The following is a 27,662-nucleotide window of genomic DNA, read 5'->3' as shown; positions in this document are numbered from 1 at the left end:
ATACAATGTCAGTAAACTTAGTCATTATGAAGAGTTATTGTGTTTTGTGTTTTTTTTGTCTTTATCGAGACAATTATGTCCCAAAGTTGAGCAGTGATGTGATTCTCTCTCCCATTTTGGGAAAAAAAAAAACTGTGTTTAACCTGTAAACCGTGAGTTTCTTTGTGAGACACAGACTTTTAATTCACAATAACCCTGCAAATGAATGGGCTGATTACTGAGGCGAAGATGAGGAGGTAGTCATAAGCACTTGGCTTGAGTGGAATAGGCGAGGAGAGGGGGGAGGGAGGGATGGCTGTGGCGGTACAAGTCCAGCCTCAGAAATAGAGCTGTGAACACCATCTGTCATGCTCTCTCTCCCCGTCTGTTAGCCTGACTGCAAGTAAAAGGGAGAATGATGCTCTCAGAACTGCATTAGAAGAACGTGGGTGCTGATTGTCGTAGGTGTGGGTTTACAGGGTGTGCAAGGGAGGGGGAAGCGGTGGATATACAAGGAGGTGCATGAGTAACTCTTGCTGACAAAGGGAAGCACTCACCCACACAGAGAAGGAGAAGGGTTGTTGGGCAAGTGGGTATTCCTGCTGAAACCGCACCCCTGCACCCACCCACCACCTCTTTGTGGACTCCTACCTATTGACTCTTGTCAGAGGATTCCTAGCGGAAGTTATGTAGACACATTATACAAACACACTGTTCATCTCTCGCCCGAAGATTGAGAGAAGTTAACAATTCATGTATAATGTTAAGTTTAATTTCATAGAGTGAGGAAGTTCATCTCGATAACATACCTGCAGATGTTGATAGCCACTTTTAGACCAACTGAAAGTGCATCAGTATCCCATCTCTTTTTTTTTTTTTTAAGTGTATAATGATGGTAATAGCACTGATCTAAACAAATTCTGACTGATTTTATGGATTAAGAGAAAATAATGGTCCAGATCAGCAGTGGTTGTGCTTCATTCGGAACAGAGAGACAGATTTTGTTGCACTGAATATTGGTGGTTGGAGTGCCAGGCTATTATGTGACCCACAGAAAAAGCTCTGCTGCATAGCTTTTTCTAGATATTCAGAATTATTCATCGCTCATAATGTGTAGGTTGTTCGGGATCCTTTCTGCCTTTGTTTGAGTCAGAGTGTGAAATAGTCAGTGACACATGAAGGCAAACTTATACCACGGTGAACAGCAGGGAGGGGCAGGATGAAACATGTCGGACACCACAGCTGGGCACACATAAGTTACTTTACCAAAGCGAAACTGACTCCCACATTGATTAGAGCAAAGACAAATGAAGAAATATTTCAAGAAAAGAGCGATACATGATATATTTCACCAATTTTTCGAATGTTTGAATCTGCTGTATTCCACGATTGCCTGTCTCAGGCAGCTCAGAGGTCAGGGTCAGCTACACAACAGCTTGCAGAGACTCTGTCTTTTCAAGGGTAATTTCCAAGGGCACATGTTTTCCTGCAGTAGTGTCTTGAACCCAGGCCCTCCATTTGAAAGGTGGTGTCCCTATTCACCATATACAAATGTCATAAATATATCGATAGACTTCTGGACAGTTACAAATATTTAGCTTAACTAATAACGTTGAAGAATTGCAAGATTTACTAGCCAATTAATTCACAGTTCGATTTAACTTTGAATAGATGTGGCCCTTTGATACTTTCTATTGATGTTGACAGGATTTATATTTGATATTTAAGGGTGAATTGACAACCGAGAAAAAGATCAACCTCAAACATGTCCAGGTCTACCCAGATCAGGTGCCACGATTTCTCTCCCACTGCTGTTTATTGTTCTTAGTCTCTTACTGTGTATCAGAAGTAATATGCCAGTTGTCTCTAATGTCTTCTGTTGAACGATTTAAACACCCTTATGCTTCAGCGCAAATCATATTGACACTTTCCGGTTCTAGCTCTATGTCAGTTGCTGCTTCTCCCACACGGCTCTGTGTGTGATTCACTTTCACAGCTACAAGAATGGGTATCCCCCTATTATGAGGATGCTAGTCGCATTTTATTTGCCTACATAACTCTCATATGACTGTTACATTAACTCAGTCCAGGTTATCTAAGCCCTGCTCTGTTTAGTTCAGTAGCTTTTGAAAGAAAGGGCTTGTACTCAGACTCCCTCAGTGAAATCATGTTGATATGTTGAAGGACTTTGTAGTGCTAAAATAGCATGCCATTTTCTCAACTGTGGTGGTATAATTTAAGTCATCTGCAGTCATAGTGATATATTCAAATTAATATTTCAGTATCATAAGTAAATATCATATTTTTTTGTCATTGAAACACTGTTTAAAATGACTTGACTTTTCATGTCATCCTGATATGAGCGTTTCCTTCAATATATAAAATACGTATGGGTTGTTAACTTTTACACAAGAAGAGCTTAAAGATAAAATATCTTTCCAAATTCTTGTAACAACATGCTTGTTGGTGCAACTATTACTTAACGTGTATAAAACAGTCCAAATCATGAATTAAAGTCAGACGTTATGGTATAAATTTAGTTCAGTGAATGAACATTAGTTTGAGACTCGTGTATATTGAAAATGTACTGCCACATTAGAAAATCGTGTATTTATAGGTAAACAGTGACAGTGTGTTCCTGGGTAACTGCATAGATAATGAAGCAAGTTCTAGTCTTTTTCAACTTTCAGCTGCTGAGATGACATAACTTGCAAATTTTTCAACAGCTGAAACACTGACACAGTTGCTGCAAGCACTCTGCCGGGCTTTCTAGTAAAGATACCCGTGTTCATGTTCTGCTGCTTTTCTACTCAGCGCTTCGAATTTAAAGCATTTCTTTCAGAAACAACTAATGCTAGAGGATCTATGTTCTAAATCTTCTGTTTTGAATTCATTAGCAGCGTTTTTCACATTTGGCTTACGAGTAAACACACTGTTCAGTATCGCTTTTGTACAAACCACTGTTTTCTCTGACACGGGCATTATGTAATGTGGCTTTTATCTGCTGCTTGAGGTCAAAAAAGACAATCCAAAAATATAACTGGTGGTGAGCATAGATATTGTACAGCAAAAGCATTTCACTATTCAATCCCTGAGTATGTGTTTGAAATAAATGACTATTTTTCAAAGAGATATAAAGCATTCATACACAATACAAATATGTACATTGCACTGGGAAATATAGTAACAAGCAAACCCTTACTTCACATCAGGCTTTCCTCCAATCCCTTTATTACATAGACTTTAAACCATAATTTATCTTTCATATATCTGTTTTCTATTATCTATCAACATAATTTATACTTTTCTCATGACATCCATCAGGTTAACTTTCCTTATTTTGTATCTGTGTTTACGCTCAGCAGACACTGAATTCATTCTAACACAGTTATTTTTAGTGTATGGAGTGTATGGATACTCTTCAGTGTCGGGGGTGTGGAGTATCACTCTACCTTCGATTATCATTCGTCAAAATAATCACATTATATTTTTCACATATATTCAGCTAAATTCATTTTATATTTCTGCAAGGATTCTCCAATGTTGTGGTTGTTACCACTGGGGAAGTTTTTTTGTTTTTTTAATCTAATACAGCTCTGTAAGGAACAATCACACTTCATCTTGGATCTCTTGTTCACCAGCTCTGGTGGGTACGGCAAACAAATAAATGATCAAGTAAATCTTCAGCACCAGGTTTTTCATGGGCACAGTTGCAATAAGTCATTCTGGGTTTGCTTGCCTTAGGTCAAATTAATTAGCGTCAAACTGTGATGAATTCCAACCTAACAAGAAATGTTTGACTCATTTGAATCATCATTTCAGTTTTCAGTATTTCTACTCCCTCGTTTTTGTCTACTACTTAGAAAAAACTTTTTTTTTAGTTGTGTGTCTAATTGTATAAAGGACTGCAAGAATAAAAACCCATACTTTAAGATGGACCTTTTTAAATAAACACAATTAACACAGCAAGTGGCTGTCAATCATTTAGTGATCAGAACTTTTTATACTCCGTGTCCCACCCCCACAACGAGGTCCCTGAGGGAGGCTGCCCACTATGTGAGAATGTCCTGTAGATTAGTGTGAGTGAGTCCGTCACTCCCCAGTGAACATTAAGGGTCAGTGAGCTCAACACTGCCCTGCCCTGTCTCAATACTGTGATACCTGCTCTGCTCTGGAATAGAAACCATAAGCAGTAAACAGTTTTTGTGATTTTTACGTGAATATTATTCGTATGCTATTCCTGCATATTATTGACTTGTCTTTTATTATTTGGTACAATTTCAATATTGTATTCATTTGATATTTTTTATACTCTATGCATTATAATGAAATTAAAAGGGCAAGAGGTGCCGTGAAGAATGAGCGAGAGCCGAGCATTGGGATGTGGGAAAATGTTGCACACTCAAATGTTGACTACCTGTTGCTATGGCAATGGGTTTGGATCCTGCAGGCTGCAGGACTCTTGCTATTTCTAAATAAAGCTTTTTTTCTCACTGATCTGTGGATGAAGATGCTCACACTTGAAACTAATCTTCTGAATTCTATCAGTCAGTGTAAACACTCTAATACTCACTGCTGAATGTCCTAAACAGTACTTACAGGATTATAGATAAGACAATGCACAACAGAAGACACTTGCTTTACCGCTGATAAAATACTTACATGAAAAAGTATGGTACAAATAATGTAAACTGATATACATAAATGTATCACTACAAAGTTATGAGTGCATCTTAGTAATTCTTGCATAGGTTTACAGACACACTATACAAAAAATTATTCAAACTGTTTTTACCATGACCATCCCCAGTCAACATTTCATCAGCTGCCAGGTGATAGCTGCAGTATTCTTCTTTTCTTATTTTTTTTAAAGTCAAACTGTGATTGATCCAGTGTAAAAGTCGTCTGTCCCACGTATGACTACAAAGCAAAATAAATATTTCCTGGTTAGGAAACATTGTTACGATCGGAGTTTTTTTTATTGTCACTGAAATAGGAATATTGATGTCTTTCCAACCCTTTCAACAGTGTAATGTGAAAAAAAGAGATCATAATTACTGAGTGTAAAATGTGCTTGCACTGTTACCAAGCTGACAAAAAGACATTATTGCTGTTTGTCCTGAATTTGTTCTTAGTTGTCCAGATCCCTCAAGAGAAGTGCAGCTTATTGTTTCTGTCCTCCTACAGTCTGTATTTTATTTGCTTCCATCTTCAAGCAAACTGAAATTTCTGCTTAAGGATCAAAGGCAAGGAGGAGAAGAGCCCCTTGTCCTGCTTGTCTTTTGTCCCTATTTGCTGTCTAGTAACGCAGTACTTTCGTCATCCTGCGGGGGGAGCCTGTGTGTGGAGAAAAGGACAGAAATAGGTGCTGAGACCACATACTCCTCTGTGATGGGGACTTCCACGCTTACCTCAAGTGGGTTTTGGGCCATTTCACAGACAACATATTTAGTCCTTCTCCTCCCACTCAAGGATGCAGCCGTCTTGCAGTAAATAGCCGAGTCTATTAAACAAACATGCCTGTGTACGATTTGCAGTGTGAAGCGCCTGTGTGTGTTTCCTGGGAACGAGTTTAAACTGACAAAAATACAGTAGAAAATGCTCATGAAAAACATCCTCGCTTCACATCAGGTTACATGATGTCTGTTTCTAGGCAACAGGAAGTTGATATACAATTAATAATATGGGAAATTGGAAATCTTCTCGGTGGTTTAATTTTCTTGAGAACTGTCTTTTGTCTGGGAATTACCTCTTGTCTTGAGATATTGATATAACAGGATCTTTTATATCAAACTTTGACATATTTTAACCAACAATATTGATACAAGTCTGTAGTGGATCTTCTTGTAACTTAGAATTTTTTGATTTACTGGTAATAAATGATTGTCTTTTCCCAAACATCCCCTAAGTCTCAATATGTATTGGCTCTATAGTTGCTAAAAAAAAATCCCTTGCTATGTCTATATATGTCTAATTTCCTCAATGTACAGCAGGACAGATGACAAAAAAAATGGCTCCAAATAAAATGTATTTGACAATGAAATGGCCTGTCGAGTCTCTTCGTGGTTAGGAGGACTGACCACTGTGCCGTGGGAATACACAACTAAAGGAAGAGTGGCATCATGTTGTAGGAAGCAGTGTAATGGCCCACTGTACTGTGTTTGTTGTCAAATTGTTTGTTTTTTATGGCCATTTTTAAACAACTGACTATGGGTTTGGCCCAAAAGTAAACTAACTGTCTTTCATGATTTGCTTCAGCTGACTCTGTTTCTAAATTACCAGGGCAAAGCACTCAAGAGAGGAGAAAGACAAGGGACAACACTCACTGGTAAATAGGGTTTTCTACGGACAATTCATTGTGTAATCTCAGTTACTGTACTCATTACATTTAAGTTTACTTTAATAAGAAAGGTTTTTGTCACTCTTTAATGTTGTGTAAACTGCACAGTGGGCTGTGGTACAGTTTTACATATTTAGTTGGAATAATTCCAAAATATTATTTTGGATTGTTGTAGGAATACGCTTTATTATTATTAATTCAAAAGTATTTTTTGTATTATCATTTACAGTAAATTAACGAAACTTTATTGTTATCTATGTATAATTTAATGGATCTACAGTTACCACCGGTTTAACGTAATCTAAAAAAGATCCAGATGTATGACACAGTGATTAATATTTTGAAACCTTACACTGCGAAAAGAATTGGGATATTTATGATTTAGCCCACTGTGTGTCACTGTGACAACAGTATGGTGTATACTGCTATATGATATGTCACTGCATTCTGATTCTTTCCTTTTCCATTCAGATTATCATCCACCGACACCGCCACAGAAGTCTGGTTTTCACCGCTACCAGTTCCTTTTGTTTGAGCAGCTTCCAGACAAACCAGTATCACTCACCAAGCAGGAGAAGTTGTCCCGTGGTAAGGCCTCCACTCACCAGCATCTTCAGTTTGTTGACCACTGCAGTATCATCTATCATATATCAACAGTGACTAACACAGTTAGTTGTTGAATCAGCACTAGAAAGATTACAGCAAGGCACTCAAACTCTACATTCGCTCTCAAATTAACCCCATTGAAGGTTTTTCTGGTTTTAGATTTAGTTTGCCTCTATCAGTGACACTACTGAAGCTTCCATTACTCGTGGTTGGATTTATTGTTATAGACACCATCTAATCTTTAATCTTAAAGCCCAGTTTTCACTGTCTCTTTGTTGCGTCTGGACATGCGTCATTTTGCATCATTCACAATTAAGAGGTTTGAGTCAAAGCATTCGGAGTTGCTTTAGGTAGATAATTTTCTTCCAAGTGTTTGAACTTAACAAGGGAAATGTTAATGAGGTTAGTGAGTAAGTCTGCTGCAGTGTTAATGCCTGCGGGGTCAAGACAAGTCTTATTGGCTCCCACGCACACCTGCACGAGTCTGCCTGACCACATCTCGTTAACCCCCGTCAAACCTGGAATCCCTATCAACCATGTCAGTGTGCGTGAACAGCCAATTTAGGTTTAACCTTGATTATGGTTGATGTAATTACTCTGTCTTTTTTTGTGTTTGTGCCTCTCAAAAGTCAACATTGTTTGTCTTGCAGAGTTCTTGTTTTCTTTATACTTTTCTTACTTTTCCATCCCCTGAAGTCTGCGGGAAGGTGGGCAACAGCACTTGGATGCAGAGTGCAGCACCTCACAGGAGGCGTGTCTGTCTGTCGGTTCTACTCGGGTCACAGCCGGTGATTTGAGGGGAGTTCAGGGCGGTTTGAGACTTCAAGCGCTGCGGCCGTGAATGAGCGGCACTGCCAGTCTTCGCTGTTTGAAGTTTTGACAGCTTTGTCAGCAAACAATCCCGGCACATTAGGTTGAGGTCTGTTTGATGTTGAAACCTCTGGAAAAAGAAATGTCAAAAGAGATGTAGTTTGTAATAGTTTACGTTTCCAACTCACATTTGGGCAGGTTGAGATTAATTCTTATCACATTGGTAGTGTATTCACTCTGTCACAGCTGGTTAAGCTGAGGAAATAATAGCATGAATAAAAGCTTGCTATTTAGAATATTTTAATATATTTTTCTAATACATTTTTGGTGCAAAATAAACTGGAGCAGACTCATTTTCTGCTACTTGCTCCAATACCGTAGTTATTACCCCCACATTATGAAGCAATTGAACTGAGTGGATCCACCCATCCTTAATCTACTGGATGAGTTTAACTCCCGCTGTAGTACTTCCTCTCTCCTACAAACTGTTCTCTCTATTCAAGGGAAATTAAATTAAGAAATTTACTCTTGGATAATCAAATGTTTCATTTGATGGGTCAATTCTAGAGAGAATAACTGTCCATGTAAACAGCATGATACAGAAATGCTGTGTAACAAATTATGAATAAAAGCCCAATCACGGTTTGTGATTTTACAGTAGTTACTGGTTCGGTGTACCTGCTACTTTATTATTGGCCTCCACTTGGGCATGAGCACGGTATTCCCACACAGACAAGAGGAACGGAGGGAATCCCATGTCTCCCCACCTCCTCCGTTAAGTATGTTCACTTATTAGCGTCTGTCCACCCTCCATGTGGTATGACACAGAGAGCATTTTTCATAGCCCATGACATTAATTGATGTGATTTGCAAAGGGAGAGCATTTAGCCGTGGGTGGAAGACTCCTAATGATCATTTTCCACTTCCAGTAGCGCAGTCATTGACTCAATTTCATCTCAAATTTGTTGTCTTTTTTCTTTTCATCTCTGACCATCACTTAAGTAATAAAGGGGTTGAACAATCAGAGGTGGAGCAGGGCTGTTGTGTGCAACTGTGGGAGTCTGCTGTGCCTCCTGTGTTAAGGTTATGAATGTGGGTCAGTGAACTGATGGAGACAGCTGGTTTGTTATACAAGAAACTACAGGGGGGCTGTGCTCTTGGCACCGGGCAACAGGGGCGTGATCATAGGGAATCCCCATTGCTCTGGTCCAGGAAGGCTGTCCCCGACTAGAGGCTGCCCCTGTGCCAGGGTGGGGGGGCAGGCGTGGGCGCTCAGACCCTCGTGATTCTTGTCAGCCACTTGGCAAGCCCTTAATATGTCCTGCGACTGTTTAGTGCCGACGAGTCAGTTTGTCAAGGGAAACAGTGTTACAATGGCGGGAGGGAAACCCTGAGGCCTTGAGCGAGGCCATGTCGTCTTCCTACACGTTAGTTTACACTTAGACTGTTCTCACATCCAGCCCTCTGTCTCCTGATTTGAACCTCTATAGCAACTGTAAATTGATCAGAAGCAAAACTGTTATGAGCGCAAAACAACAAGATCAGAATTATTGGCTAAAAAGCAAAAAGTGAAAATAAGATATTGATAAAAAAATCATCATAGTTTTCCTTTATTTATTTGTAAGGGAAAGGGTGGAGGTGAGGATCACGTTGTGTGAATGAATGGATCACAGTGGAGTTAGCTGCTGGATCGTACACGTTGCTCATCTTGCCTCCTAGAGCCCCTACTGCCAGCTCAGCACACTCCACAGTAATTGAAGCCATTTGCAATGTTGCAGTGTGGTAATGGGCAGATCCATGTCTACCACCCACCCACAGCCTCTACCATTAATCAGAGCTGCGTGGAGTCAAGAGAGCCAGGATTTGGTTGCTACAGCAGGCCTGAGTTTCAGCCAGAAGTCGGCTGCCTTAAAGGAACACAGTGACGTTTTGAATTTTGGCTGGTTGTGTGGTGTTTTTTTTTTTCACATAGTCTCGACAGGTTCGGCTAAAAGTTTTTTTTTAATTTTCCCTCAACTTCCCGCATCCATGAACAGCTTTATCATATTGTTAAAATCTGTCAAATCCGGCTGAAATCAATAATTCAAATAGAGCTGAAAGTTGGTTGTAAAAAACAATCCTGAGTGATAATTATTCGCTAGTTCCAACCTTTCAATTGTGGCGATTTGTTGTTTTTCTTTGTGACTCATCAAGAAAATAATCAAACAGTAATTCATGATGAAAACTAGAAGGGCATTCAGAGAGTGATGACCCCTGCCAAGGCCAGTAGTCCCCTATTCTGTGATTTGCAAATCGGCAACTACAAAACACTGCCAGATCAATAGTCTTCAATTTATTGAGGGCAAAAAAATGAACGCATGCTCAGCTAAAATCAGCGTACCCAATCTGTCTGATTTGATCCTTTCCTTGACTGTGGACCCGCTTGCGTTCAAGATTCGGATCTGTGCTAGCTGCTATTTTTTTCTTCTAACTCTGAAAGTGCAACCAATGTGTCTGGAGATAATTCCAAAATTATTAGAATGGTGTTGAAATATTTACATCTGAGCTGTTCTTGTTTTGAGCTATGAGACCTCTGTCCCCGTGTCCATAATGACTGCTTGCTGTTTTAAGTTTAAGCAAGTAAAAAGTGAAGGTGATTGTGATATGAGTCATCCTATTTGTTGAATGGCCTATTTTTTGTTCACTATTGAACTTCACCACCATACTTTTAAGATGCATGGCATCTAGTAGGCTAAATGTTCTATCTTGCAATCTTTAATGAGACTGAAAAAAATGTATGCATCTGCTACGTGATTGGCATCCACTTTAAAATTAAATGAGTTCATCCTTGGTCCACGTAACACCCTTTCACAAAGTTTCATGGAAATCAAGTCTTAAGTTTTTCCATAGTCCTGCTTACAAACAGACAAACAAACAACATAAATGGCAAGTTCATTGATCATTATAATACATGTTTGTTGAAATCCTAATTGTAGCCCTTAATCTCTGCATACCTCCCTGTGATGCTAAATGTTTTTTGTAATTGATCAGGACGAGCCAAGCCCTGCTAATAAACCATTCAAATAGAAAGGAAGGACAAATACAAAATCTTTCCCTGAGAGGTGAAGCACATTAACCAAATATAATTCACCATGAGACGTATCCCGCTAAAATTGAAAATGCTGTGTTGCTATGTTGACAATGGGCCGAGCCGCGCAGTGTGAGGGTGTTCCTCGACACAGGTCCCTCCACAGCTTAAATCTACCCAACCGCTGCATCTCTTAGCGAGACATGTCTCTGTTCTGTGGCTGACCCCTGATCTCCGAGAGCCTCAAAGAATTTTCACATCATGAAATAATGATTACATTATGGATTAATATTGTTCTGAATCTCACGCGAAGAAGCTCTTACCCTGATACGGCTCCTCTGACTCTCCTGCAATGAACAGGATCACTTGGTTTTGAGTATTTCTGAGACACTGTAAGAGGTTTAACAGGGACACCGCCCACACCACTAAATGTAGCAGTTCTGTGTCACCTCACAGCAGTCCTGATCTTCCTGCCATACCCAGACGAAGAAGCAAGGTGGAAACAAAAGGAAAGGCAGGAAGACTTTAACATCGCCCTCAGGTCCCACACTATCTGTCCTTTCCATGAGCAGGCAGATGGGAGAGGTGGAAACACGTCTCTGCACTACAAACAGACACCAGCCTATTTTAAGGTCACTTATAAGTCTAGGCATTTGCAGGGTACCAGCCAGTGTGATAGCACCAGATATTGTGAATTTGCCTCCTTTTGGATTGTGCCCAATGATTGCACAGCTTTAGACAGGATTATGTGTGTAAAGCCTTACAAGCAGCGCCTGGTTTCGACTCTGTTTGATCGTTACTCTATAATAAAATGATCTTCAATATGACTCTCTCCGTCGGAGAAAATGTTGCACTACTGCAAGGCAGGTTCTCCGTACAATAAATGGAAAGAGAAAGTTTGAGTATTTATTCATGACTGTCATAAATCTGCCACATGACTTGTAGCTATATCCCTGTATTGAGTGTAAAGTTTGTCCCCCTGCTGCCTCACCCCTCAGCTTTCTTTAAGGTGCTGCCTCTAAGGGGTAAGGGACGTTACTCTGGGCATGCAGGGGAGTTTGGGGATCTGCAGAGGCGGTGCATTATCTGCCACTGAACCACAGGCCAGAGGGGCCATTGGGGCCATGCCCTGTCATACAGAGGGGTCACTTGACTCCATTGCCCTCACTTGATTATCAGAGGGCTTTCTGCAGGCAGTCCTCATTCACAGAGAGGACCTGGTGAGATTCAGGTACTCATCTGCTCATCTCCCAGCTTTTATTCATCATCTTCCCCAGCGTTCAACCTGAACTTGTGGCAGGCACATCGCCGTGTCTGTCTCATAAGCTAAACATGTAGGGAAAATCAGGAAAAATATAGTTATGCAATAATTTGTCAATGCCGTCATTTTATTTTTAAAATCCTCCAACTGGACACATGCAGATAAGTAATTAAAGATTTGATGGGCGTTAAATGCAATGATTTATCCTGGAAAAAGCCTGAAAAACTTGAATAAAACATTTTGTCTGAAATGTAAATAACTCCCTCTGATTTGTTTCTGTGGAGATGGGAGGTGATGTGCGTGGCGCTGCCAGAGAGTATTTCTTCTCCCATATCTCCTCTGAAATGCCGGAGGATACAAAATGTGGCTCCCTGATGGCAAAAGCAGCCAGAGAGAGTGCCTGTAAAGCAGCTGCAGCAAGAGGTCAAAAGCAGTAATTTTTCTATCCAGGCATAGTCAGATTTGACCTTTGACTGTGAGGCCATTCCCTCTACAGATTTGGACCATTTCAATTGTTGGCTTTCTTTTCAAAAGATTAACTTTCCGATGCTATTCTTGAGCAGCTGTTAATGCAATTACTCCACACACGGAAATACCAGAATGTCAGTGATTCCCTGGATTACAGAGCAAAGCAGCGAAGCATTGTCTTCCACACAGTCAAACATATGAAGATGCAGACAGAGAGACACTCTTTCTTTTTGGGATTTGTTGAAGTTTGCAAGTTTAAAGCATACAGGGTTTTCTTTCCTTGGAATGGTTATTGTGAATTTGTCTTTTTTTTTTTTTTTTTTTTTTGTAAAGGGAGGGGAAACTGCAGGGAATCAGCGGTTGTCAAAATCTAAGAAGTGATATTGTCATACCAGCCGGATGGCCGTCTGGTGTTTGTTTAAAGGGGAGGGAAGAAAAAAAACAGTCCAGGCGATTGAATCATATCTTCTTGCCAATACGTCCTTGCGTTCCCACCTCCATCATTACAGCAACATGTTTTATTTTCAGCAGTTCTGTTCTCAGTGACTCACATCCCAGAGCCATGTGCTGCTCAGTTAGGCCTCAGATCCCTTAAACACAAACCCGAGCGGTCATAAGAAATGCTCTTGTAACGCACCAGTGACTGTTCTCACACAGTACCGCATTTATGTAGAATATTTTATAATAAAAATATGTCTAATACATTTGTGAGATTTAAGTGCTTTAAATTATTTTAATCTATCTGGGAAAAAGAATTGTGTATCAGACTGAAAACAAACCTTGAATTTGAATATCTGTAAAAACTAATAAATATCTGTGTTTGTGTGTCTCCCTGCTCCCACAGGTAAATGGGATTTTCAGGCCTTCATCAAAAGGTTTGATCTGAGCGAGCCGGTGGCCACTGTGCAGTTTCTCACCCAGAACTACAAAGATTGAAGGATGCCCAGATGCCCCAAATGGAAGAAGAAGAACAATCTGTCATTACAATAATATAGAATAAGATGTTTCCCCACTTTCCCTGAATTAAACAGCATAGGTTCTTCAAAGCTTGCACAAGTCAACGCCCTTTGCCTCTGTCTTATCGTTGAGTTAGATAGAGATTTCCTCCCTGTGTTACACCAGCTGCTAGGTTTTGATGTTGCCCTGTATCTCTGTCACGTGGTCTGGAGCAAAGGATTTGGGAGATAGATTTTGACTTTGCTGGGGAGTTCTTATTAGTTTCCGAACATCGTCGACAAGAGAAGGAAGACGGCCTGATATCACAACTCAGTGTGGAAAGAGTTGATTCTAATTCAGGGGCGGAAACACGTCAGGGCCAAAAAAAAGGAAGTGGGAGGTGAAACCGAGACCGCAACACAGCCGGATGCTGCAGTGGAACTTGAACCAAAATACTCTGCAGAGTGACAGGACAGGGGGAGGGGCCGCACGGCCCTGCTCAGGGGAACTTGCTGTTTGTGTAATTGTTTATCATATTTCCATTGACCACTGTCACCCCAGCTGGAAACAATGAGCTACTTACAGGTCCTTGATTGATTTTTTTTTTTTTCTTTTTCTGAAGGAAAAACTGCTCTATCTAAATGTGTCCTTGAGTGTAACTTTGTGAAGATGCACCCATTTTGAACTTTGAACAGTTGCATAAGAGCCTCACCTGGCAGGTCTGTAGAGGATGGTGCAGATAAACTTTTCAACCCTTTCACGAATAGATACTTTTCAGACTTCACGGGTCTTTGTAGAGGGTGGGTCAGAGTATCCCCCCCAGGAGGAATATTGGTTTCTAACCAGCAACTCCCCTCTGGGAGTGGTTTGTATCAATACCCCAGATGTCTGAAAAAGGCTGGATTTACATGAACGACTTTGATGTTCCGATGATCAATCTTTAGTTGGTGGTTTCATTGACCCTAATTTGGTGTCTCATCAGTGGGCCAGGCAGGAGTAGGTAATGGAGGTTTTTGTTCCTTTGGTGGTTAAGCCAGCCTTGGTAAACCTCTATGTGCCCTCTCCGTGAACTCTGGGAGACCATTGATCAAATTGTCCTGCGTTTGCTTTGTTTGCCTCCCCGACTTAGCAGTCAAAGCAGCCGGGTCCACAAACAAAACAAACAAAACAAACAAAACAATGCACAGAAGCACACAGTTAGTCAGAGGAGCCATTGCTTTTGAAGAAACGTTAAGTATCCGTCGGTCTGAATATTGCTCTTGACCTTGATTTACCCATCTTATTTGACTTATGAAATCACATTTTGAACAATTGGCAAGTGGAGTATAATTCCACACTCATTGTGGAGCATGCCAAGTGGGAGAGCATTCTTCCAAAAACCACCTACTTGAATCCATCAGTGCACCATTGAAATGCCAAGATTTGTACTTCCAAATACACTGCATTTTTTTCTCCTTTATATCTTAGAGATATCCTGCCAAAACAGCTGGGTTTTGCCACTCAGCTTCCTTGAATGTGTTTATTTTTACTCCAAATGTCAGGAGAGTTGAAATATGATTAAGAAAAACTGACAGCTGTAGTTCATCGCTGCACAGTATATTGCCTTCTCTGAAAAACTAACTCCTCACATCCCCTGATGATATGGCAAAGGCATTTAATATTTTCTTAATGTATTCAAACTTACATTAATTAAACAGAATTTGTATAATCAATTCAATTGCCTAACCGGCACTAAGTGATCTAATATGCATGATGACTTGAATCTCCATTCTTCTTCTTTCTTTGCTGCTGATGAGGTGCAGGAGATTTATGTCACTGGAGAATTTCTGCAGTTGATCACTTGTTGTGAGCAGTCGCAAAATGAGTTTAAGTGTGACATTTATTCAATCCATGTCAACAATATGGTCCACTGATCTCTTTGCGCATTTATTTTCTGTGCTGTTGACCTCAACAGACTGATATTTCCCTTCAAATCTGACTGCAGAGGTTCAGTGCAGTTCAGTCCACCTGGAGATTTAAGTCCTGCGTCTGTTTAAAATTCACATTAATACCCAGGTTTTTAGGCACTGTTGAACACTTGTCTACATTCACCAACAAGGAATGCAGAATTTTAAAATGCACCTTTTGACCTCTAAAGATTTTTGCTAAGGTGTTTATGCTGGCCTTGTTTCTTAAATGCATGTTTTTATCCCTTCTATTAAGTGTGAAAAACAAAACTGGACAAACAGGTGGCAGATTGAGTAAAGGCTTAATGGTCTTCAACTGGAACTAGTGCCAGGTACTGGGCTTAATAGGAAGCTAAAATGAAATGCTTTTACGGATGATGTGATAAACACATGAACCAAAATCTTTTGTATATTTGTATTATTTGCTGCTGAGAAAATGCACTGTGTAAACATCAGACTTTTTTTTTATAATCAAGCTTGTTGCATTAAAAGCAGGTTATTCTTACTTTAACTACATTTAAATCCAATATTGTGGACAGAATAAAGTCCAAATTTGCTGCTGGTAAGCCTCAATAAAAATCTGTTAGGACTTTAAAAAGGCAGTTTGAGGATATGAGGTCTTCATCATTAATTGGACAACAGTATTTGTCGGCTATTGTAAGTTTGAGGCTCTGCTTATCATTGGACTAGAACAATCTGTTGATAATCATATATATATATATATCGCCATGTCTTTGTAGCAGAGAGTTTTGCTTTAAAGTTTGGGAAGTGTAGTTACTGTTGGTGGAACCTGGAACGTTTATCTTTCCAGCACATTCTCTAAAAACAGGGAACAACAATTTTATCCGTCCCCATGAAGCTTGGAAAAAACTAAACTAATTTGACTATACATCCACAGGCCTGGGAAGTTTTCCACTGTGCTTTAAAATGAGCCTGTGCTCTGTGCTTCCATGGAATCCCTGTATGCAAAAGAGCCAGGACACTGCAGTCAAAGATATCTGACGCCACAAGCCAGTGACAGACACTGCAGGCCTGTCCCATGTGACCCAGCTCACAGTCGAGGAAATAAGCCTGCAACAGGTAGGTTCCAGCCCGACTGGCCAACTTTCCAACCACAGGAGAGACACTATAGTACAGTAAGTCCCCAGCTGTGGCGGAAGGGTTTCTCTTGTTGGTTTGCATCTATAAACACGGATTTCCCACTGCATCGATCCACCTGCGCATCTTAATGGCATGGACAAAATAACAGGAACGGCAGACAATATAATGTAATCTGATGCAAAAGCCCTGCAATTATTACTCATTTTTCAAACTTCCAGTGGAACATTTTAAGAGGTAAAACTGTGAAATGTGTGAGGTCATAGGTCATGCCATTGTTCTGTATTATTGTCAGGCTTACCTGTTGCTTAAATGAAACCAAGTACATGTAATACATGTAGCTTAATTATGTGATGGTAAACAATCAGCAGAAGTTATTTCACCAGTTGACACTGTGATATTTATTTGTTTCTAAAAAAGTTTGCTTATTTTAATGTGAAAAAATGTATTTCAGGCAAATTTGCTGTTCAAAAAAAAAAAAGTATAAAATCACTAATAGTGTTTAAAAAAGGGGGCTGATAACAGCTGTTAATATGCAGATAGACATATTGCAATTTTTTAGCTTCAACTCTGAACGGATCAAACGTAAGACAACAGATCAAGTTTTAGTGCCTTTTGAACCGGACTGGTGCACAGAACATGACACAGTGAGCAAGTTTGGGTAATAAGTCAAAATAAGTTTTGAGGTAGATGATTAAGCCAAAATAGAAAAAAAAAAAAGCTGTCTTTGGCGAGTAATGAGGGTTGAATTTTGAATCAAGTCCATGAGGGACATTGTTGTCTATTTTGCTGATTAAAGGTACAAGACCAGAAAGAAGATACACTGCGAGGACTCTACTCTGCCCACTGGTATGACAGACTCTCACAACACACACACACACACACACACACACACACACACACACACACACACACACACACACACACACACACACACAGACACACAGACACAGACACAAGCACATGGAGGACTTGCTCGTAATGATCACTGGTTGCTCTGTTTGTGTAAGCCCCCTAAACACTGAGCATGATTCAGACTAATTCTCCCACACACTCTGTTTACACTTCTGGTTCATTGAGGTACTATTAATTTCTCAGGTCTGAATATGAGCGGTGACATTTCATTCAGTATTTTCAGAGATTTTTGCAAAGGCCTGCACATTTGACTTTGTTCCAGGAGAAAATAAAGTTACAAGATTTCTGCCACTGTAAACGTGTATGTGACAGAGACATCAGTTTTCTGAGCTTTTTGTGTAACAAACCAAGTCACAGGGGGATATTTTTGAAACACTATAAGTCTAGCCGGTGTAGGTGCTTTTTTTCAAAAGTTGGTGAAAAGCGAGCCATGACGCTTTGTCCACTGTCGTCTCTTTAAACGTCTGTGGCTTCCGATCACTTTTCCACTACAACTGCACCCGGAACTCTCATGTCCAAATACAGACAAGAAGGGGCGGGGCCGGACACTGCCTTATTTGGAGTTTCCACTTAAGCGGTCACTTGGGCTCCAAGTCAAAGCAAGCCTGTGGATTTACAGAGAGCTTGCAATATTTACAAACGATTAACTCCGTCAATTACTGCCTTTGTCTGACAATGATGCTGCATGAAAAGGAACCAGTGTTCTGCAATACAGGACAGCACAACGTGTGTGCACGCTCCCAGAGAGAGAAATGAGCAGAGTTACTATCCGAAGTCATCGTTCTGCCTGAGTTTATTCAAAACAGGCGTGGAAGTAATGCCAACAAGAACAGTTTTCAGTATTTAGTCAATATATTTACACTGAACACTAAACAAATCAACATATAAACCCGAATTTATGACATTAAGTTGTATATGTGACAGCCCCTATATCCACAGCACTTTTTGTTAAGCGCGCGCGCGCACGCATACACACACGCATCATAGCTCGCCGTGTCCCTGATAGTCCACCAAAGGTATCATAAGGACCGACAATAATAACAACGATAAGACGCTTCTGAAACTCTGCAATGTTTTCCACAAGTACAGGAACAGACGACACCGCTGGCTCATCCCGACGAAGGACGCAGCAGGAGGTGACATCTAGATTTCGTAAACTTTGTAGCTATCTGTCGGTCGGAGCCTTTTGCCTCCACTGTAGTTTCCACCTACTGACGCGCGGAGAGCCTGGCGCTGGGCGCCCATGTCCATATATGGTCATCTACGTCACGCAAATGTTCCATCCCCCTATTTAATACGGGCAGACTGGAGTCCCCTATCCAGCTCCAATAGAGCAAGTAGAGCTGCTCTTGTGCAACCAACACCACCACCTCCTCATTGATTCACAGACTTCAAATTCCCCCACAAGCAGCCCATCAGCTTCCACAGTGATCAGATTAATAACAACAATAGCCTGTGATCACACAGGGGGAGATAACCGGCGCTGCTCATCCTCCGCGGGATACTTGGATAGCTACAGCAACAGGATCCATCCTTGCTCCTCTCTCCTTTTTTTTTTCACGCCCGATCATCACCTGTGTTTTCCACTTTGAGAACACCCGGTGTTTTTGTGTAACTCTTTGGATACCTGCGCGTTGTCCTTCATAAATGTCGGACTGAATATAACTGCTATGACAGGGAAACTGGCGGACAAGATCCCTCTTACCATGAGCAGTTTAATAAACACGATCCCTGACAGTCTCTACCCAGAAGAGGACATCCCGACGTCTATGAATATTTTCACCAGTTCGGAATCTATTAACCACTATTCACAGATGAACACAGGTAAGATTTTGAACTTCTTTTCCATGTGTGCGTTTTGACTAAAGTGGTTCAAACTGCGATGCGCGAAGACAGCAACAGTTAAGCACCTGTTTGCGCTCTGGCTGTTGTGCGTAAAGGCAGACTCCCGTAACCTATGTACTTTCTCGGGGTCAGGTGTTACACTGCCCACTGTACATCAGGTACACATTAAAGTGACTCACTCTCGAGCTGATCGAGTGATTTTTTTTTGTCTTCCTTTTTATTGTTTAAATTCTATTGTCCGTAGCCGAAACGTCAGAATGTCAAAGACAGCGTGAAAGCCAACTGTATGCTGCTCCCTCAGATCAAAACGAATTTTAAAAATTGGATGATATTATACATTTATATAACTATATATCGCGTGTAGTGGTTTTAATTCTCCAAAGCTGAGGCGTGTTTGAGGAAACGTCTCGATATGAATTGTTGTGAAAAAGGCTGTTTAACGCAAAGTCCAGTAAAAACGCAGTCGGCTCCTGACTGAAACGCAAATCTTTAGGCTTTCAGAAAACGTGTTTAATTATGTGATCAAACTAAAATACCACAGATTTATTATTCTAATATCCACCTGCAAAGATGGGTCAACTACTTTGGACAATGACTTTCATTCACAACTCTATTAACATGTCAGAATGGATTTTAGTAGGCGTGTGTGGCTGCTCTCTCCTATATGAAACACGTTTAAACGTCAGGCCCTTGAACCAGCTCATATTCACTAAATTGCGAGGCCGGATGCACTGATTGATTTATTGCTTGGTCCAGATTCATGTTTATTTGTGTTTAATTCACACGCTTATACCCAGAGATGACTTGTTGTTTCGGCTCAGTGTCGTAGATTGGCATTAAATCAACCACTCGTTGGAGCGTCACCTTCTGAGGTGATGGGTCAATGTTGCGCGAAAAATACAAAATCTCTAATTTCCTAAGAGGATCGCCTAATATAGCAACCACGATTTACTTTTATCCTGCAGAACTTTGAGCACGAATCATTTTTATCTTTTGTCTTTTGTTCACAAATTAAACCAGCACTTTAATTTTGATTTAACCCAAAATATTTCCCCCTGATTTATCTCAGAAATATGCATTTGAATTATCTAAGCGCCAGATGTTACAAGTATACGTTTTAAAATGCAAATTAAATACAAGCGACTTTAGGTTCATGGCACACGTGACATATTACATTTTTCAATAAACACGACAATGAAATGTATTTTATGTGACCTCAGACGGGAGATGTCAAAAAAAAAAAAAAATGGAAAGAAACTTAATAGGAAAAAGATGTTGCAGATGTCAGTGTGTGTTGCTCTTTCAATTATATCTTATCTTGGTGAAATTCACATGATAAACTGTAAATTTTTTACGTAGCCTATGTGTATATTTAAATTTTTTTACACACATGTTATTTTGGACAACTAACATATATATATATTTAGGTTATGGGAGAACCATACTGTGATTTTCCAGGTGGAACAGGTGTGGGTTGTGCTCCTCGACCTACAAGAAAAGCATGATGACTTTATTTCCTGACCATCATTCTGTTTAAAAATCCCAGGACTTAAAGTACCCCCAATAGACTAAATATTAAAAGTGAAAATTCAATAATATGAACCGAGGTTCGTCGGCTAAATGTCATATCCAAAAATAAAAAATGTCACAAGTGTCATGTGAATCTCCTGTTAAATGATATCGTGCAATGCACATCATTTTTGTTTTGTTTCCGTATGATTTGCCTTCAACCAAATTCCAAAAGCCTGTAATTACTGGGAGTGAATATATAAGCACCCCTGATATGAATTCCTGCAAATAAAAAGAGACGTCTACTTGAACTTCTGTTTAAGAAAGAATATTTAATCTACAGAGCATGATCAGGACAGAAATGTATCCCTCTTAAACACATCTGCATTCGATAGGTTTTATGGCATCTTCGGAATAAGTTAAACGTATGCGTGTGAGTGTGAGTGTGTGTGTGTGTGTGTGTGTGTGTGTGTGTGTGTGTGTGTGTTGGGGGATGAAGTCTACAATATATACAAATAAAATATCAAGGAAATTTGTGAAATAGGATAGGAAACACTTAAATTTCCTCCAAGATGTCCTTTGTGGCAAATGTGTTTTGAATCCCTGAGCGTGATAGATGTGGCGTCTGCCTTATAATCCTCCCTGCTGTAAAGACATCAAATCTTGCCATTCAGTTTGGCTGTCCTCCTGAGGGACACAATGACTGGATCAAAGGGGGTGTTTAGGTCTTGATTTATGAGAGCTTGTGGGATCTGAGAGAGAGAGAGAGAGAGACACCACTCTCAGATGCAGCAGTCAGTCACTTAACTTACAGGTCTGACAGCGCTCACATTTCTTTATGAACTGTATGGGACTTCTTTTATTTTTGATCTTTTGTTGTCTATTGCAGAGATATGCAGAAAAGCAGAATTTCAGACAAACCCAGGACTGTAACTTAAAGTTCATGTAGCCTAACAAAGTGTATTTTCTAGACTTTTTGTGCCACATTATCACTTTCCCAGGCTTTTCTTCTCAAATGATTGCATTTCATATTCATGTCTGAGAAATCACATGGATGGTTTATTCATGTTCTGTGTTTTTTATTTGTTTTTATCTAGATAATATCATGGATCTGGGCATGGGCAGCGAGAAAGCAACCTCAGAGATTCAGTATGGATCCAGCTTCCAGTCCAACCGCAGCGGGCAGACTGTCACCTATCTGGGGAAGTTCGCCTTTGACACCCCTCCTTCAGGTGGCATCGGTGGCTCCGGCTGGTGCTCTGATAACAATATCATCAGTCTTGTCAGTGCAGGGATCCTGGGGGTTTCTCCATCACCCGGCACGGTAACGACGCAGACATCATCCTCCGCAGCCAGCATGGGCGGACAGACGTCAGATATGGAGCAGGTATATGGTCCGCCACTGCCTGCCTATTCCACCTGCAGTGACCTTTACCAGGATCAGGTCTCCTTCCACCACAGCCCTGCCACCAGCACGGCTCTAGCCTACCCTGGCAATGACTATCACTCCACGTCCAAAGCCTCGATGGATGGCAGTCTTTTCTCCATGATCCCTGACTACAACCTTTTCCATCATCAAGGAGAGGTTGGTGTGATGGAGCACAAGCCCTTTCAGACCATGGACCCCATCCGAGTCAACCCTCCACCTATCACACCCCTGGAGACCATCAGAGCGTTCAAAGACAAGCAGCAAATCCACCCAGGTTTCATCGGCGGGCAGCAGCATCCGCCCCAGCACCACCCACCGCCACAGACTCTCACTCTGAAACCCATCCGGCCACGGAAGTACCCCAACCGGCCCAGCAAAACCCCCGTCCACGAACGGCCGCACGCCTGTCCGGCAGAGAACTGTGACAGACGCTTCTCACGCTCAGACGAGCTCACACGTCATCTTCGCATCCACACAGGTCACAAACCTTTCCAGTGCCGAATATGCATGCGCTCCTTCAGCCGGAGTGACCATCTGACCACACATATTCGCACACACACAGGTGAGAAACCCTTCTCCTGTGAGTTCTGTGGACGCAAGTTTGCCAGAAGTGACGAGCGAAAGAGACACGCAAAGGTTCACCTGAAACAGAAGGACAAGAAGCCAGCTGACAAGAGCAGTGGGGCAGCAGGGAGCCACAGCTCGCCGCCCAGCTCCTGTGGGGGGCCAACCGTGGGAACGTCATGACCGTCACTATGTGCACTTGGACTGGACCCTCACCACACACACCGTAAAGAGACTTGGGAAGAAGGGATCTCGTCCACTATGAGATAAATAGGTGACTCTTTTCCTCTCTTTTCCACCCCTGCTCTTTTCAGTTCCTTCTATTTTGAGATGGATGCCTTTAGTTTAAGTAAGAGGGGAAAGGCTGCTGCTGTGCCCTTCTCTTTCAAGCAACTCGGAGCCTCAGCTACTGTAACACAGTGCCAACACAAAGAAGGGCACCCTGGCACATTCTGTCCAAAAGGCCACTGTGTATCTTTAGGTTTCGGAGTGGATACACTTTTGTAAATTTTATTGAAATTTTCTAAATTGGAAGGGAACCAGAATCTATGATAGGGGTCGAAATTGTAATGGAGCTCAGTTAAAGGGTGAGTTGTCTGGGATGTATGCATTAATTATATTAGGCTGTTTAAAAGTGCAATTGGTTATATTTGTGTACCGTCATGAATACCTTATTAGTGGCACTTGACTGCCTTTTTGTTGTTTTTGTTGAGGTGTAGTGTTTTTACTTTCTATTTGAATGTTGTTCTCTCAAAAGAATGTGCCAAATGTATTGCGGTGATGCAGTCAACCTTGTTCTTATTATTGTGCCTGACATGTGCCAAACACAACCATGGTATCAGCTTAGCACAAATGTCCAGTTAAAGGAAAGATCAGATTCATTCACCACATACCAGATTTAGATTTACCCGGACAATTTGGTGAAATCTAGATAATGACTGACTGGGTCACACAAAGCCAACCGATGTCTTGTCTTGTTATCTGAACTTATAAAACAACCATGCCTGCAGCAATCGATGCCTTTGCCAATACTTATTTATTTGTAGAAACTGTGAGACACTGTGTATTTTTGTTGCCTTTTTATATGGTGGCTGTATGTGGTGTTACCAGATATGATTTCTGTTGCTTTTTTTTTTAATTTTTTTTTAAAAATCTCATAAATACTGTTCATTTTTCCGTTTTCTTGAGTTCTGCAATTATATGCAATATAGCCATGACATATGCCGCCAACCTCTAAATCAAATGAACTAAGAGCACAGTTAGACAGACTAAACTACTTAAATAAAGAACACTGGGTTGCAAACCAGCAGTGTGTGAAAGCAAAGAGGAATAAGGGTGAAGATGAATGAGGCCCCTTGTCTGTGCTTCACAGTGTAAAAAGACTGAACATAGTTGAAGTCCAAAAAAAAAAAGATGAGCAGTATATGGTAAGAGAAAAATACATTTCCAAACCCATGTTTACATCTTTTCTAACACAGAGAGACTGAGCTGTAAGTAAGGTGTTGTTGTTTTTGTACAGTATACAAATATGTATGCAGGTAGCTACAGTAGAAGTTTCACTTTTGTACTCAAATGTCAAATGCACCATAATTCAGTATTAAATTGTGCATATATGTGCATGCCTTCATGCACACTATGTAAATACAAATGTCTGCATAAACAAGACCTTTCAATTGACTGAATGCTTGTGCAGAATGTGTCTTAAAGCTTTTAGTAATGTAGTTATAATACAGAATATTATGTTGTCATAAGTCAACGCAAACATTTTTTTTCGAGCATTACAGTAGTGCCACATATGGTGTGCTATCTTCCATTAAAAAAGAATAATAGCATTTGCACCATCTGTACACTTTAAAGTGGAAACTGGTTTAAGGAAGCACTAATGTGTTCTCAATAAATGACAAGATTTTTTTTACAGTTTGTGTATCTCCATTATAGCAATATTTTAAATACCGCATCTTCCCCACTATAAAAAACACTGGTTATTCTCGGATCGATGTTGTCACAAAGGATTGGATCATTTTGTAAAAAAAAAAAAAGAAATACATCGATGCATTCCAAATAATTTTCATAAAAGACTTTTTACGAACTTATTTTTGTGCTGACAGAAGGAATTGCCTTTTTTTTATCCTTCAATGACACATGTTGTATCGGCTGATTTGTGCCAATGACTTCTCTTGGATCTAAGTGTATTTCAATGATGTTGACAAATATCACGACAATAACTACATTTGGTAAAACTCTCTGAAAATATAGTTTTGCTTTACTTCTGGAAAGCAGAAACGTTTTTTTTTTTTTTTTTTAATCTTTCACGACTGCATTATGGCTCTTTGGAGTAAATGCAAAACACCATAACTAAAATTCAAAAATGGCATTTTCAACCAGTACAATCAATTTTTTACACTTTTGGTTAAAACCAAGAACAATACTGTTCTGAAAATACGAATAAGTAGTGAGTACGACTGTAAATATCGAGGTATTTACTTTTGTCATGGCTAGAATAAAACCCAGATGTCAAACTGGGTTCATCAAACAAAAAAGAGTAAAATAAATATTTCTGGAGTGACAACCTTGCCAGCGTGGTAGAATAATTTCAGATTTGATTAGAATTCGTAAATTACTTCTCAAACACCACATGAACCTCTCCTTCTTTTAAAAGGAACATGCTTCTTGCCATTTTGCTTGACAATATTTCTGATTATTGGCTGTTGTCACTGACTCTTCAGGAGTATGTGCTTTATGTGAGGCAGGGAATTTATGTAAACATTGTTAACAGCTTGAGGAAAAAAAAAAAAATACTGTACCGGTCAACAGACACAGCAACCAGGCTAAGAGAGAATATGATCTGAGAAAGGCAAAGGCACAAAGAAAGGTTCAGAAAAGCAGTGCCACAGAGAACACAGTGCATACAGAAATGAACTTCCACCACCATACTTTCCCCTTCCTGTAACAAACAGTTTTCACTGCTCAGCTTCCTGGCATGTGTCCACTTATTTTCCAATTAATTTGGCCTCAGAGAGTCTTTTCTCAACTCATCTACATGGTTAAATGAACAGAACTCCTTGCACTTTTCGAGAGTTTAAAACCCTCGCACGGCCTGTTACATCTAACTGTAAATCAATAGTTTTGTATCATAATACAAATACATCATGCCATTGCATGGATCGACATCGGGTGATGAAACTTTTCTGATCGAACTTCATTTTACAACTTGACAGTCTCCAAAACAAATGTTCCTTTCCCAGAATGAGGCATTGTATTATCTTTCTTATCTCTAATCCCAGACAATTAGTTTAATATAATCATTTTCAAACCTCAGATTGGAATTTGCCAGGTTAAATCTTGCAATGAGTAATGACCTCTACTGTAAATATCCTGCTACATACAGCCTTGTGGAGTCAGTACAAAAGCATATATACAGTACATGAGGTGATAAGAAAACCAAAATGTTTATCTTTATTGTTCAATTTGATGTCAGATCATTATAGAGTCTGGATCATTCAGAATTTATCTGACCAAAATTTGTGCTCTCCTCTACGAGAATATGTGTTTATGTTGCTTTGTGTTAAAGAATGATGCAGAGTAAGGCGGAGACGACACCAAACTATTTCCACGTCTAAATGAAGCCATGTAATTACAACTCTGCAAAGTCAATATTTCATCAGTCTCACTGTGTCTGTCACTTTTGTTGTGTGACATTTTTGTAATGGACAGATAGATTTTGTAAAATTTATATGCTCCCCTCCGTCCCACTCCCTTAATGACGTTTGGCGGTTGAACAACAACACAGGCTGCACCACGGTCTTCTGAACAATAATCTGTGTAATGTGTGAATGGTATAGATAGACATCAGTGACTTGTTAAACCCAGAAACAACCCCCTGTTAAAAAAAAAAAAAATGCTTCTTTGAGAATAATTTAGTTTATGTTTTTTTTAAAGTTGTATCGTCCAAAAGTGGGCGACTGAAAGCTCTGAAATTGGAATTTGCCTCATTCTCGTCCTCTGCTCCATGTTGGATTTTAGCCAACATCAGCAGCCATCTTTGTGCCAAACTGGGTTGCAGGGTTGGCTGATCAAAAACAATACATTATGAGAACTCCACAGGAGCAACAAATCATAAATGTGACCTCCGTCGGCTTGCAGCTGAAGGCAGCCTTGTGCTAATGTTTGTGTGTAACTGTTTGATTTAGTCTCCGTGAAGTTGGCCTTGGGCAAGGCCATAGGCTTGGGCTCATTCATAACAAATAATAATTGTGGGATTTAAAAAAAAAAAAAAATACTCATGTTTGAAGAGATTTCAATAATGTGTAGATATTATAGGCTACTCATGTCATTTTAGGGACAACAGGGTGGCTTCAGGGATTTTGTGGTCTTCAACAGTGACACTGATGTTCAGATGGAGTCGATACTCACTGTTTTCTGTTGTGTTGTGTTTCCTTTCATTACAGTATATCCTCATGTTTGCATGTGCACGGAAATGTTCCAAAGTGCCACCCTCACACGCTGTGGGTGATGCTCATTTCTTTATTATGCATGAAAATAAAAGTCACATTGGGTGAAATGGGATAAACCTTAACAACAATGCAAGACAATTGCAAGACAGAAAATTGGAAACACACACTGGGATAACTGTTCTGTTGGCTTTTTTTTGTTATAAGAAAACAAGGGGTCTTGTTTAAAGATGTTGTGGATGTCTTTAGCCTATTTCATGTTTTTACTACCTTATAATAAGGTCCTTTTATGATGAGCTGAATATTGAAATGAATTTTACTATATCCTTGTGATGGGGAGATGTGCTCCCCTGTTTACTTGGCACTTCAGTTTGTTGTAATGCAATTGTTTTGTTATTTCTATGTAAGTACTTGAATAAAGAAAAATATAACTTGCCT

The 27,662-nt window shown here is 40.2% G+C and overlaps 2 protein-coding genes across 2 annotated transcripts in view; both read left to right on the top strand.

Annotated features, from left to right (window-relative positions):
• The window catches only part of LOC138621625 (phosphatidylethanolamine-binding protein 4), a 50,948-nt gene extending 35,769 nt beyond the window's left edge, over nt 1–15,179 (top strand). The window contains exons 5-7 of the mRNA XM_069699807.1: nt 6,262–6,307; nt 6,791–6,907; nt 13,376–15,179. Coding sequence (XP_069555908.1) covers nt 6,262–6,307; nt 6,791–6,907; nt 13,376–13,467 — 255 coding nt within the window. The 3' untranslated portion in view covers nt 13,468–15,179. The remainder of the gene's footprint in view (nt 1–6,261; nt 6,308–6,790; nt 6,908–13,375) is intronic.
• Nucleotides 15,180–18,772: 3,593 nt separating this feature from the next.
• egr3 (early growth response 3) lies at nt 18,773–27,660 on the top strand. The gene is made up of 2 exons (XM_069699800.1): nt 18,773–19,250; nt 21,878–27,660. Exons 1-2 carry the CDS (start codon nt 19,097–19,099, stop codon nt 22,954–22,956), a joined length of 1,233 nt encoding a protein of 410 aa, XP_069555901.1. The 5' UTR covers nt 18,773–19,096; the 3' UTR covers nt 22,957–27,660.
• The last annotated feature ends 2 nt before the right edge of the window (nt 27,661–27,662 follow it).

This window comes from Brachyistius frenatus, unplaced genomic scaffold (assembly GCF_029030835.1).
Source record: "Brachyistius frenatus isolate BFR_SWC_R1_liver_20210118 unplaced genomic scaffold, ASM2903083v1 Contig_31, whole genome shotgun sequence".
In the NCBI taxonomy this organism is placed as follows: Eukaryota; Metazoa; Chordata; class Actinopteri; family Embiotocidae; genus Brachyistius; species Brachyistius frenatus.
Note: the sequence above shows the minus strand (reverse complement) of the source record. Positions and strands in the feature narration are given on the sequence as shown.